The sequence below is a fragment of the Euwallacea fornicatus genome, chromosome 37 (genome assembly GCF_040115645.1).
Source record: "Euwallacea fornicatus isolate EFF26 chromosome 37, ASM4011564v1, whole genome shotgun sequence".
Lineage (NCBI taxonomy): Eukaryota > Metazoa > Arthropoda > Insecta > Coleoptera > Curculionidae > Euwallacea > Euwallacea fornicatus.
Genome location: NC_089577.1, coordinates 1,222,899 through 1,236,548, shown reverse-complemented (window position 1 = coordinate 1,236,548; position 13,650 = coordinate 1,222,899). Strand labels below are relative to the sequence as shown.

General features: G+C 42.6%; 3 protein-coding genes across 4 annotated transcripts; 1 reads left to right on the top strand and 2 right to left on the bottom strand.

Annotated features, from left to right (window-relative positions):
• Positions 1 to 340: 340 nt before the first annotated feature.
• On the bottom strand, positions 341 to 3,242 carry LOC136349426 (nuclear pore complex protein DDB_G0274915-like). Of its 2 annotated transcripts, XM_066300962.1 has the most exons (3): positions 2,984 to 3,242; positions 829 to 2,839; positions 341 to 798 (listed from the first exon to the last, which is right to left on the bottom strand). In XM_066300962.1, the coding sequence occupies exons 1-3, from the start codon at positions 2,993 to 2,995 to the stop codon at positions 446 to 448; spliced, it is 2,376 nt and encodes a 791-aa protein (XP_066157059.1). In that variant the 5' UTR covers positions 2,996 to 3,242; the 3' UTR covers positions 341 to 445. The 2 variants fall into 2 exon arrangements, with proteins under 2 accessions (XP_066157059.1, XP_066157058.1); XM_066300961.1 differs by having other exon boundaries at positions 341 to 2,839; positions 2,984 to 3,241.
• A 1,999-nt stretch (positions 3,243 to 5,241) lies between these two features.
• LOC136349210 (pupal cuticle protein 20-like) lies at positions 5,242 to 8,564 on the top strand. Its single transcript, XM_066300610.1, has 4 exons — positions 5,242 to 5,370; positions 7,323 to 7,458; positions 7,509 to 7,671; positions 7,721 to 8,564. Exons 1-4 carry the CDS (start codon positions 5,362 to 5,364, stop codon positions 8,160 to 8,162), a joined length of 750 nt encoding a protein of 249 aa, XP_066156707.1. The 5' UTR covers positions 5,242 to 5,361; the 3' UTR covers positions 8,163 to 8,564.
• Positions 8,565 to 9,333: 769 nt separating this feature from the next.
• LOC136349219 (endocuticle structural glycoprotein SgAbd-2-like) lies at positions 9,334 to 10,781 on the bottom strand. Its single transcript, XM_066300618.1, has 5 exons — positions 10,703 to 10,781; positions 10,076 to 10,211; positions 9,828 to 10,021; positions 9,557 to 9,773; positions 9,334 to 9,504 (listed from the first exon to the last, which is right to left on the bottom strand). Exons 1-5 carry the CDS (start codon positions 10,709 to 10,711, stop codon positions 9,398 to 9,400), a joined length of 663 nt encoding a protein of 220 aa, XP_066156715.1. The 5' UTR covers positions 10,712 to 10,781; the 3' UTR covers positions 9,334 to 9,397.
• Positions 10,782 to 13,650: the final 2,869 nt, after the last annotated feature.

Sequence of the window (13,650 nt, the reverse complement as noted above, 5' to 3'; positions counted from 1 at the left end):
TTGAACAATCTGTTAACAAACGAATACCTTCACTAGGCCATATGTCTTATGCAATGGACCACTTAAGACAGATTTACCTCCAATTTGAGACTGATTGACCAATGCAAAACCGACATGATCTTCTTTCATGATCGTTGGGCAAGTCTGACCTGACCCCGGGCCATAAATCAAATACTAAGCCTGCTATTAGAGAATCAATTTTCGAAATAATTGCTCTGGTGGCCCACATTTTTGCTTCAAATGAAGCCAATTCCTTCGAAGAAGCATATTCTATATGGGCATGAAGACCCATAATTGACCTATCATTATGGACTACAGACGTGTTTGAATAATCTTCTAATTGTTTCTCAGAAGGACATTATTATTCGTAGCATAAGTTTCGATTTATTTACACAAAATCGTATAATATTATGGCAGTACATTAATAAAACCAAAGTCTTCATATTTAATACAAATAACCCCCATTTTTGTCTTGAGCCTGCACTGGTGGAACCCTAGAAGGCTTTACAAAACTTCCAGCAAAATCTGTTCCAAACTCTTTTTTACCCGAAGCATTAGAGGGACCTTGAGGGCTTGACGAAACACCAAATTGGAGAGTGGGAGATTTGTACTGGTATCCTGATTCTTTTGAGGCAGCCTGACCTCCACGGTAAATAGTGGATGAAAATTGAGAAGCCAATGATTCTAATGCTTGTCCCGACAATCCACGCTGTGTGGGAGAAGGGGGTCCGCTGGACGGTCCTAATTCACCTGATGAGGGCCCATAAGATTGGGAAGGACTACCTTTTTGAGGTGATGGTCCAAATGCACCAGATTTTGAGGGTGAAGATTGGGCGCCGTTTCCACAACCTGAGAAACCTGCGCATCCACCATTCGGACGTTGGGAAGGTTGACCAGCTCCGGAAGTGTGAGACGATTGACCAAAAGCAGTGGAGGATGGTTCAGCCACTTGCGATAATGAGCCAAAAGTGTCAGATATTGGTCCGAAAGATTGAGCACGGTGGTTCGGACCAGTTGTTTGAGACGATGGTCCAAACACACTAGGTATAGATTGTTGAGGTTCACTCCTTGAGGGATGGGATGGCACTGGGGTACTGGAGGATGGACCAGACGAAGGTCTGTAAAATTGATTTCCTTGGGGTGATGGTTCGAAAGCATTAGGTTTGGATTGTCCATAAGAAGGACGACACCCTGAGGCAGAGCCGGCGCAAGCAGGACTTTTTTGACTAGCTCCAGGAGTGTACGAAGACGGTCCAAAGCCATTTGATGGTTCATAAGATTGGAAAGATTGACTGGAAGTAGTTCCACGAGAGGTCGATCCTGAAACACCGTGTGGTTGAGAAGATTGTTTAGATCCATTTCCTTGGGTAGATGATCCTAAAGCGCCAGGTTTCGATGATGGTCCAAATGTATTGGAAGAAGGTCTATAAGATAGAAAAGACTGGCTAGCTGCCGGTTCTGGGGGAGATGGTCCAAATGCTCCACATGAAGGTTCACCAGTTTTACAAGGATAACTTGAGCTATCTCTTTGAGAAGATGGGCTGAAGGAGCCTGATGGAGGTTTATACGAATTAGTTGCTTGACTTGAAGCAGTTCCTTGGGAAGTTGAACCAAAGGCACCAGATCCAGGTTGATTAGGGCGTTGAGACGATGATCCGGAAAGTTGAGAAGGTTGGTTAGCTCCTGGTGCTTGAGAAGATGGTCCAAAAGCACCACACGAAGGTCCACCAGTCTTACAAGGATAGCTTGAGTCATCTTCTTGACCATTGGATGGAGGTCTGTAAAAGTTGGTAGCTTCGTTTGAAGAGGTTCCTTGGGAAGACGGTCCAAAAGAAACAGACGACGACCTATAAGACCCAGATGGTTGAACTGCTCCTTGGAATGATGGTCCAGAAGATTGGAAAGGTTGGTTGCCTCCGCCTTTACTACAACTTGCACCCAATCCCGAACAACTTCCACTTGAAGAACTAAAGGTTCCGTGACCTCCATTAGAAGGAAAACCTCCTGGTTGACCTCTAGAATAACTATTGTTTTTCAGTGCTAAATGCTGCTTAGACTCTTCATCTTCATTATACAATCCATCATCTCCCTCATCCTCAGGATGAGCTTTATTGTACTCAATACTCTTCAAAATAGCTTCAGGTACTGGAGGAGGCGTTGGCAGGTTATCTCCTTGAGGATGGAATCCCTCTTCATCAGCAGTATAACTGAGGCCAATTTTCTCTCCCTCAGGGGAGGTGTAAGAGAAGGAACCCTGAACCAGCTTACTTTCACCCTTATCTTCCCCGTTTTCAACTGATTGGATCCCATTTCCAGTCTCGTATTCAGTATGATACGTACCAGCACCATCGTTTTGAGAATTTAGTTTGAGGATAGGGATCTGCTGGTTTGCAGAAGGCCCTTGCTGAAGTCCTGCGACGGAAGGTCCAGATTGGGAATAGCTTCGTTGGGGTTGATTGGCATACTGAGGACGCGATAAAGGTGCCGATCCTCCGGAAGTTCCAGCGTGACCTTGTGGTGATTGATAGGACGGGCCTGTTGAAGGCCCTCCAGGAGCTCCTTGCGGTGCTTGACCGGAGTATCGAAACTCTGCAGGTCTTTGGTGGTTATCACTGGCAGGTTCAATGTAGTTGTTTCTCAACGCGGGTTGAGTTTCTTCCGGGGCCCTGCTAAAGGGTCCAAACGAAGTCTGTTGTGGGCTTGAGGCTTGACCAATGGGAGCTGTAAGTCCTTGGTCGTAGTTTCCAGTGTTTTTGGGCCTGTTATCGGGGGGTAGGTAGGTCAAATGGTCTAATTTCGCACATTCCACGTAGGCTATAAGGGCCAAGGCCAGGAGTACCTAAAAGAAAGTTTGGTCGATTGCACACATAATTCAGCAAAAATTAATTATTATTTAATTACTCGATGGGAACTAGGTCTTTTTGCTGTTACATTAAATATTTACATAAGATGGCATTGTTTTAGCAATAATGTAACCTCTTACCTGCTTCATCATGTTAATCCCGGTTAAATGGGTGTTGTTCAGCCACCATGCACAAAAACTACCCTACTGCTGGAGCCGGAGTACCATAAAGATTATATAGGTACCATGATGGTGCCTCCCACCCACGGCGCCACGAAAAACCTCATATTTACAACAAAATAGACACTAATTGAACATGCCTCTTAAGTGTTAATGAAGTTAACTAGACACGTTAAAAAATTGAGATGCTGCAGAAAAAATCGTGACTCTCCAGTAACCTTTATTAGCTAGATCCGTGCTTTATGGATTTTTGTTTATGGTTGATGATCTCAAAGCCGGTAATTTTAGATTTTACCCATCGTAGGCAGGGCCCCAATAGGGGACTTCCCCAAGGCTGTCGAATCAACTTGCTCCTGCATTCAGCTCACGAAACGCGGGCCATCTAATGGACACCAATTATCGGGCTAAATGTTACACAAACACGTCCATTCGCTCTGCGACAGGACCAAACTTGGAGGAAACCGACCATTAGGAGCGCAATGCTCATTTTTCCTGGAGTCCGGCCCTGCGTTTGAATTAAGCGACATGGTGTCATAAAAAATACCAATCTATGAAATAATTACCGCCTGAAAAAGATAGTAGACAATAACCGAAGACGAATGAATTGCTGTTGTTGAATAATCGACGATATTACATCCGTCTGCAGAATAAAAGAGCTTTTGAGGATGATTGAAAAGACATTCATTTGGGTGATCATTTGGAAGGTTCTAGTAATTGAACGTTGACGCCCAAACTCAATGCCATGAGGCCAATCAATCTTATTCAGTCAAAACAGCTGCGACAATACAACAGTGCCAGATAATTAGTATAAGAATGCCTCATCATCATCATCATCCGAGCAAAAAGTAAATTAAAAATCATACTGAAGCCGTAAACGTTTTAATAAACTATAAAATTCAACCTTCCTCATGAAGAAGTCAAGCAAAAACCGTAGGAATAAGACATTAGGAAAGAAGTTATGCTGCGATAGTCTGCAGTATCAGTCCTAAGGTAATGAATTACCGGCTCCATGCGGAAGAGCATCTAGAAGAAATCTACATTGAAACACCACAGCACTAGCAGAGCTCAACAACGGGAGGTTTCCTTGATGAAAACGGCACCTAGCGATGTGACACACAGAGTCTGCAGAGAGCTTTTGACATCTTGAGCTTCCGTTAGGGGTACGTGGGATTACGATCCAGCAGCATTGGGCAAGTTGACCATTAGCTTTAAATTCTCATCTTTTTTTTATTTTGAGGGAAACGTGTGTGTACAAATTGGTCCTTGCATCCAAATCCTCGGGTATATGACGATCGAATGGGACGTTACGAAGAAGCCAACAACATTTGGTTGGTATGGGAGCTGCGTCTCAGCCAGAGAGATCCAATTTGAAGGGAAAATTCGGGCATCTACACTGTCAACCATTCTGCACAAAGCCTGAAAGAAGCACCGAAAAATATGCGCTGATCGGTTCACCGTAAGCAGTACCGGCTTTAGGGAAGGGAGTGATGGGGGGTGGGGTGAGGGCGACAAACCTGGAGTGGTGACGCGTTTTCCCAGTTGGTGGTTTTTCTCGGGTGTGGGGGGCGGAGACTAAAAATTTCGCTCAGGGCGCCTGACTTGCTAAGCCCGACCCTGAACGAAAGAACAATAGCAGGTTCAAACAGGGCAAAATTGTTGTGCATTTACCTGAAATTATTTTCTATAATCTCATGGTCAGAGAGGTGTAAAACTCTTCACTCACCCAGTCGCACATATTTCTTAATTAGCGAAATAATTAAATACTTTCATGATTTCTTAAAAGCCCCAGTCAATCATAAATAGTGCTCGATCAATTTTATGGCAAATTAAGTAATTAATTTGGTTGTATGTGCAATATTGCAGAAGAAGCTTTTAAGATCGGCATTATTGCCTAAGATCTTCTGCTGCTGATGGCGATGACGAGTGTATATTGGCCAATTGCATCATCGTGATTCCTAGAACATCCCGCGGGAGCTTCATCAAAATTGAGAAAAAGAAACTTGATTGTTGAGTCTTCTTTAGCTTTCTCTCCCATCATGAGATCTTAATATGAAAGGTTCTCAGGTAAATTTGACACCCCAAGGTTCTTCACATTATCCAACAGGTAGGTACCCATTAGGCCATTAAGGAAATCATCTACAAGAGTTAAAAAGTTCAAGTTCATCTCTTCATATAACAGCCAGCACCAATTAGTCTTGTGTACCTCTCGGTGTAATTGGTCCATACGGGTGGGAGGCACCCGTACGTATAAGAAGAGTACCCCAATTTGGCCACACAGCAGTCTTTGTTCCCACGAATTAAGTTTGCACCAGTTTTCTTTGTGGTTCATCAGCGGCGCGATGCATAAAGTGAGTGGATTTGTTATGTCATTTGTTCATTTTAGTGAGGAACAGTGGTGTAGTGAGGCAGCGGTCTTGCCAAGTTTACCCCGAAGCGACCAAGGAAGTCAGTCACTTGAATTATTGTCTACACATTTCTGAGAAATTGCGAGTAAACTTGGCAATGATGCGCACTTCTTCATTAAAACATTGTACATAAAGTAATCTGCTCTACTGCTTCGATTATTCAATTTTGAGGGATTCTTGATCCGGCTTTTCCTCTAAACTTACTGATCGTTAAAGCGGTCCTTCTATGTCTTCGTTTCTTCAATTCTACAATTTTGAATAACTCCTGGTCGAACTTTGCTCCTGCAGTTGATAAATGTTAAAACGTTCTTCACCGAATTTTCATAGAATAGCTTTACACAATTCTTCCTAAAATCTTCATAGAATGTAAGTAATAGGTAAGGACGAATGCTTAAAACCTATATAGCCAGCCAGGATATGGACTTTTTAATTCAGGGGGCCAATTGACCCACTGTTTCTGCAGGGTTTACAATTCTTCACACTCGAAAATTAAGACCAAGAGTGTGTCGTGAACATATGAATCTTGGGCCTTTAACAATCCTTGAAGCCTGGGGGGCGACTTAAGAACAATTTATTTAGGAGTCGCAGGAACTCATCTCTGTCTTCGAACGTTGCCGATTTTCACGAGGGAAAATGAAGACAGAGAATTTCGCTCAATGTTAGGAAAAAGACCTAGAAGATTTCCCGAAGAGAGCCTCGGGAAATTCATATAGAAATATTTTGAGGATTTTTACAGCTCTTTCATCTATTTTTAATTCGTCTAATTCTTCAATATTTACATAGTGGAGCATTCAGCTTGCCCTTCGGGGATAAAATGTAGATCAGGACAAACTTCCGATAGGAGACTAAGTCGGGCCTAATTTAGTAGTCTTCTTAATCGTCGATCTTCAGTGACGCAAATGAAGATATGCATAGAAAGCTTCAATAATTTATGGTATGACGGGAATAGGATTCTTCTGAATCAGTCAGTTACTTGGGACCTATTTATTCGTCATGAAAATTCCGCTATATCTGCACTTTTTTCAATGCGCAAGAGCGCAAACGAAGATGAAGATCGCTAGAATAATAGACAATTTTTCTGAATAGAGAAAATATTCTTTAAAGGTATGTAGAGAGAGATTATGTTGTTTTTTTCGTGAATTATCGATCTTCAAGAGCAAAAGTGAAGATGGAGAATTCTGCAATAATTAATCTTCTTTTCGAAAAAATATGATCCTCCTCTCGAGGCATTAACAATTACTGAAGAGTTGTGCAAGAAGACATACTTAGAAAGAGCCTAATTTGGGGTCAAAATGATTCGGCTATATCTTCGGAATGTGCCGATCTTCAAGGCGTAAAAACAAGGGTTGGCGACTTCTTTGGAACAATTGAGAACGAGAACGAGACTCCCGATGTACGGTTCCGGAAGACTTAGACACTCAGTAGAATTACTTCAAAGCGGTGCCACTGACTGATGCATTGCATGGTACCATTGCAGTACTTCGCAAGGTTCTTCGCACACTCGAAGCAGCAATTGCACAAAACCACGGTTCCCACGCGTATAATCGCAATAATCTACCGATGTAATAATCTATTTTTCACGACTAACAATAAGCGGTTTTGTGCGAATTCATCGAGATCTGAAAATGACCTAGAACCACCACTTTTGGTTCGAGTACCTTCTTCTTGGGGCTTTCTAATATGCCCAAAGGTTAGACATGAGCGATTTCTGCAGTGTAACAAGAACCTCTCTATATCATCTATTACCTAACAGAACCTTATTAATATTTTGGATTAATGTAATTGTGCAGAAAAATGGAATAATCAAGTAATTAACTCAAGGATTGCTGATGTCTGCTAACGATGAGAAAATAATTGTTGCAAAGCTAATTAACAATAAAATTCTATTCTTGTAGGTTTTGGCCGTACTAGCCCTCGTTGGCTACGTTTCTTCCGCGAGGTTGGACAATCTACAGTACCTCCCTCCCCAAGGCAACCAAGGGCAACCTCAAGGCTTTCAACCACCCAAGACCGGACCATCTGCAGGAGGAGGTACGCTAACTCACTTTCGTTTAACTCTTCTGTAAAGCCCTCTATCACAGCACCTCAAGGCCAGTACGGAGCCCCGGCACCTTCAGGGTTTCAGCCTCAAGGTCAAACAAGTGGACAGTTTCCTTCTCAGCAGTATCCCACTCAAAGATCCCCGTTAGCTGATGTACCAATTTTGAGGCTAGATACCGAAAACCCAGGGGATGGTACCTACAGGTGCGAACCGCCGTAAAACGTTTTAAAAACTTACCTAATAATGATTTAGATACGCCTACGAAACTGGCAATGATATCGCAGCCCAAGAGGAGGGCTCCGCCCAATCCGGCTGGAACAAGGCGCAAGGTTCCTATCGCTTCTCCTCTCCCGAAGGGGAGCACTTCGAAATCACCTACACAGCAGACGAAAATGGGTATGTCGCTCAAGGTGCCCATCTGCCCACCCCCCCGCCAATCCCACAGGAAATTTTGAAATCCCTGGAAGTTATCCGGCAAGCCGAAGCTTCGGGGGCAATTCTAGAAGGGGCGTACCAGCCCGAAGGAGATGATGGGCAGTACCACGAGGGCCACGACGAGGGACAGTACCAGCAGTCCTCTGGGGGGTACTCGCAAGGCCCTCAAGGGATTAAACCTGCCCCCCAAGGGTTTTCCAGTCAGAATCAGGGGCAGCAGCAGCAGCCCCTCACACCCAATGGAGGGTACAGATATTAGGGTTCTATAGAGTTGTTTCTTGTAAATATTTATGTATTTGTTGGGGGTTTTAGATGCAAATAAATAACGTTTATTTATTATTTATTTAATGCTTTTTGTACATTTATTTAATTGTTAATCTCTGGTGGCTGTTAAATCCTGTACGAAGCTGTTTTAGCTGCAACTGCGAATGGGACCTAAAGAACCGTCGAGAGGTTCCTTTTATTCGTCTGCATTGAGTCGTTCAGGTACTTCCTAATTAAACTTAACTGATGTTAAACACAATTGAGCAATAAAAACTTACAATACTTTTTCACTGTTTCTGAGTAGTACCCACGCGTTCCGTTCTGATAAATAGCATAAATCTGCCACTAAAGTTATTATAAAAAGGTACCAATTGCACATTTCTAAGTACTGATGCTAATGTTTAGAATGTGACTAATTTAAGTACGTACGTACCAGTGGTGCCCACTGTTTGAAGAATCACCAAAAGAAGTACTAGAAGAGGTACTATAAGAGGGTCCAACTTTCCCTCACATCTGGGCCTTTTCAAACCTTCCACTCTGACCAATCCAAACTAACCCGAACCATTGATGAACTCTTACAAAGAATATAAGGGAGGTACCGAATTTAAAGAATTTTTCAAGTTTTGAACGTCGATATCTCGGGAACGTGTGGAGCGATTGTCTTCAAAAATATCTCAAACTAATCTTATGGATGCGCTCTAGAACTTTCAACTCACCGCTCTGCAAAATCTCTTTTCATTTCGGAGGTGCAAAATCATTCTGGTACCTATTTTTGCAATTGTTAAGGTCTGACAATTGAAGTCTGAAAACAGAGATCCAAGGCTTCAGGACCCCAATTGAGGTATCCGTGATCGATAGAGGATCCATATCACTCATGAATCAATCTCTTAAAACCCGCGAAAACAGCTATTAAGGGATGTGCGAAGAAGTACTTTTTCTTGGTTTTGTTGAGTCATAAATATGCCAAATTAAGTACCAAAGCAGATGCTAATGTGACGTTGAAATTGGTACCTTCCGAAGCTGCAAATCATAGTCGAACCCGTGATGAATGAATGCTGAAGAGGCCTAATCTGATTTTAAATTGTTAGAGAGTACGAACCTCAACCTCGATACCTGAAATAATTGGTTCCACGAGAAAGTCAGTGCAATAAAATTCTCCCTTAACATCACAACATCAAATTTTATTCTCAAACTTTAAAAATTTAAAACTAAATACAATCAACCCTTAATTTAGTACTTGTACCCCCCGTTACCACCTTGCCTCTGCCCTGCGTTGGGAGGGATGTACTGATTGCTCTGAACGCCCCCTTGGTATTGGTTCCTTTGCTGGTATCCCCCTGAAATAAAAATCATCATTAACCATTAAGACCACTTGGCTTTCGAAGGTACCTTGTTCTCCGTTTCCTTGATGCTCAGGTCTGTATTGGCCATCATCCACAATACCTCTGGCCTCATCAGCCAAATTCTGCTCAATGGCTTTCTGGATTTCTTCGGGTACTGGAGGGGCGGTGGGGATGTGGGAACCTTGTGCTTGAAACCCGTTTTCGTCAGCCTGGTAGCTGATTTGGATCTGTTCTCCTTCGGGGGAAGTATAGGAGTATGATCCCTGAAGAAATTTAACTGAAGCTTAAGGGGCTTTTGGGAATTATAAATGTGGTACCTGGGACTGAGTACCTGCACCCTCATGAGTACTGCCCTGCTGCTGAGCCTGAATACCATTGCCAGTTTCGAAAGAGTACAAATAGTTGCCATCTCCTTCGTTTTGATTGTCCAGCTTCAAAATCGGGATGTCTGCGTTGGGGGATCTTTGGTAGTTGTCAGCTCCTCCTTGGTACTGTCCTGCAGCGCCATTCGCTGAAATCGTCAAAAATTTCAGTTTTTCACCTCAACATTGAGGTTATGACTCACCTTGGTACTGAGGGGATCCTCCTCCTCCTCCTCCTCCTCCTTGGTATTTATTTCCTTGTGAGTTTGGAGGGAGGTATTGACTCCCATCTAACCTCCCGCAAGAAGCGATGCCAAATAAGGCTACTGCAAGTATGACCTGAAATACATTGAATAGGTGCATCAATGATTTGTCGCCCAATAGAATGCAGAAGGGAAAGTGGTACTCTGTTAATTGGGATCGAAAGTGGATTATTTGGTATTTGAGATACGCATATGTAACACCTCGTATTGCCTCAAATACGCTTAAACACGCTAAATTTCTTAATTGACTAATAGAGGTCGAGTACCACTGGTACAACATGTGACAGACGTAGACATACAAGCGGGAAATCAAAAACTCGAGAACTTATTACGGAACCACTTTCGGATGAAACTGCGAGACAAAGAATTTTAATTGAGGGTTAATATTTGGTGGTACCTTTTTTTAAAATAATGGCCCCCCCTTCGAATTTAACGGAACCTTTTGAAATTTAATGCCACCCCCAAAATTTAATGGTGCCCATTAAGAGTTAACGGAGCCCCTTAATATTTAACAGCAACCCTCGATACCCAGGCACCCAACCAACCAACCCCTCGATAAAATCTTACTCGGTTCATGTTGCTGCTGGTACTCGGGCACTGCACTGTGTGTATGCTGTAAATTTTGGCAATTCCTTTTTATACCAGCGGGAGCAACTGCCCTCATCCCCCCACCCACGCTCCTGCGGGTTCTTCATCTCTCGTTGCAAAAGTAGATACACATAACACCGTTAATGCGTGTGTAGTTGAAAAGAGAGGGAAAGCGGTTGGGTTCCATTCAAGAATTGAGCGCACGTAACGGTGCGGACGGCGGTACCCTGTGGCGCCGCTGTCGGAGATGGCACCGCAGAGCAAGAGGCGATTTAGATTAATGGGATTACGTTGGATCGATTTATTGAATGGTACCGAGACTGGTCACAACGTAAGGACGCTTTCACAATCATAAGGGAGGATTCAAAATTAATTCCTGAAAAGGCCAACGTCTCAATGTTTTTCGTCTGAGGTCAACGGATCAGAAAGTGTTTGCTGATGTTTTACATTTGCGTGCAGGTTGTCCGGTCGATAGAAAATTGTTTTCTGATGCCCTAATCGTTCCTAGAAAAGAAATATCGTTTTTTCAATATTTCAAACATTCGAGAATCAGCGTGCGCGATTCCCCGGATCAGAAAATTACTCGTGGCCGATTAAGGCTCAGAAATAGCTTTCGTCATTGCTTACCAACTGAAAATAACGGGGAATTATCTTCTGAGCAACCGAACATGTCGCCTCCACCGACGTGGAAAGGAGAGTATATTTGATTCTTCATGTGAAGCTCAGAAACGATGTTCTAACGGCTGCTCAAAAATGCGGTGTTGCCACGTCCCTGAAATGCCCGTTGCGATTTTCACGTGTCCCTTTATGTCGTGCTCAGGAATAAACGACCGATTCAAACTTCGAGAAATGACACATACACGCGGTCTTTTCTGAGGCTCGGAAATGATTTTCTGATGCTGTAAGCGCGAAGAATGCTGCTGATGTTTAATATGGGAAAGAAACGTGGCACTTCTTGCGCACGTTTTCATCGTTATTCGTGCTCGTCATCGGAGGATTCCTCACAGATTTTTTCCTGGTTATTAAAGCCATTTCCGACGTTTGTGTTTCGCTTAATTAGCCCCATATATCGCGACCTAGAGCTGCAGGAATACCATTGCCCAACTCAGAGAAAAAAACGAATTATGTATGTGTTACGGAAGATCTTCTTTTGCTGGTAAGTAACAAGGTATAATTAACGTGAGAAAAGCCACCATCACCATTCATCTATATGTACAGTTTTATGTATCTGAGTGTGAAGAAATAATGCGATTTTTCGGTAATTCATTCTGCGATTACTTAATTATTGATTGTGTATGCACACACACCATGCTGGTTCGGCCTCTGATTAAATTAAGGAAGTTATCAAGTACTAGTAGCCCCGCTCAGGACAAGTGTAAAAGTAGACCAATTTACTACATCGGTAACCTTCGTACCATCTGAAATACCAAACCAAAGAGATCAATCATCTTCCTTCCCCAACATCTTCAAGGTGGTTCATGTATCAGCAATTAATTTTTTTGAGGGATCGGTTCTCTGACAGGAAGGAATTGTTTTTATTGGTCTTTGGAGGAGCACTGAGAAGTGGATTAAATGCTGAAAGTTCACCCAGCCAGTTAAAGGTTCTTGCCTAATATGTGTCTATTAAATCTTGGGATGTTGTATGGTCATGTACTGCTATGGAAGAAAGAAGATCTGGCCGATGTTTAACGCCTACGGATTCTCGCGCAATCTTCACTACATAAATAAACTAGTTAAGTGCGGTCTGGTTTTACTTTCTCACATATTGGCATTATTGTACTAATAGGTTTGTACCAGGAGTGATCAAATGCGGCTGGTTCCGCTTCAAGTTCAATTTGGAAATTCGTAGCTCTCAAATGGAGAAGTCTAGGGTGCCCATATTTCGGGAGAATATTCGGGAATGTATGCCCTTGGTCCGTGTGGAATATGGGTAGAACTGGTCGCTCTGTTCGGAAACGTTAACGTCACCTTTAAAGATTTCACGAGCAGGTTCTATGTACTCCCGAAGATGAAAAGAAGTTTGAAAATCTGCAGCTCTCCAACGGGAGAGTTTCGAAGCCCCGTTTTTAAGAAAGTGTTTTATCCATGTTTGTCCTTCATCTGAATAAGATATGAGGCTAGTGAGCCATTTCGTTTAGAGATACTATGGCTATCTTCAAGGGCTCTCTACTGCAACTGCACTCGAGAATTCAAGGAAAATTAGGGATTCGCAGGTCTCCAACGGGAGAGTTAAGAAGGATAATCTTTGGGGAGGATTTTTATCCAAGTATATATTCAATCCTTCTAAAATGTCAGAACAAGAGTCTGCTTTATTTTCAAATTCTAGGGTCATCTTTAAGAACCTTACAAGCACACCACAAGTATACTCAAGAGGCGAAGAAACTTTAAAAATTTGCAACTCCCGAATGGAGGAGTTTTGAAGGATTATTTTTGGGAGGAATTTTCATCTATCTATGTGTTTCACTCTTGTAAAATTAGAAGATAACAGGCTGCTTCGCTTGGAAATGCCAGGGTTACCTTCAGGAGCTCTATAAGCAGACCATGAGGATGCTCAAGGATGGAAATTTGTAGCTCCTCAATGGCAGAGTCCAGAACTATTATTTTTGGGAACAATTTTCATCTATGTACATTTTTTAACTCTGTAAGATACGAGCAGAATAAGTTTATTCGTTTAAAAATACTGGGATCACGTTTCAGGCCTTTACGAGCAGAAGATATGCATTCTGAATGTCCGAAGGGAATCGGTGAATCTGTAAATTTTACAGGGCAGCACTTAAGAGTCTCATTTCAGCTGATGAATGCCTTTATATATCTGCTATCTATGCAGAACTTGAGCAGAGTCCGTTGACTGGTTCGAACACGTATTCAAGGTTCTAAAAAGGTTTCTTCCATATACTGAATTCATGTCTTCCTTGCCATTTTTACCC

What these genes read in the sequence shown, in the direction of transcription:
- LOC136349219 (XM_066300618.1), bottom strand. An exon ending in AGGATCCCCTCAGTACCAAG is followed by an intron (nt 10,022 to 10,075) that starts GTGAGTCATAAC and finishes TGACGATTTCAG; the next exon opens with CGAATGGCGCTGCAGGACAG. An exon ending in TCAAGGAAACGGAGAACAAG is followed by an intron (nt 9,505 to 9,556) that starts GTACCTTCGAAA and finishes TTTTTATTTCAG; the next exon opens with GGGGATACCAGCAAAGGAAC.
- LOC136349210 (XM_066300610.1), top strand. An exon ending in CGGACCATCTGCAGGAGGAG is followed by an intron (nt 7,459 to 7,508) that starts GTACGCTAACTC and finishes CCTCTATCACAG; the next exon opens with CACCTCAAGGCCAGTACGGA. An exon ending in CCAGGGGATGGTACCTACAG is followed by an intron (nt 7,672 to 7,720) that starts GTGCGAACCGCC and finishes ATAATGATTTAG; the next exon opens with ATACGCCTACGAAACTGGCA.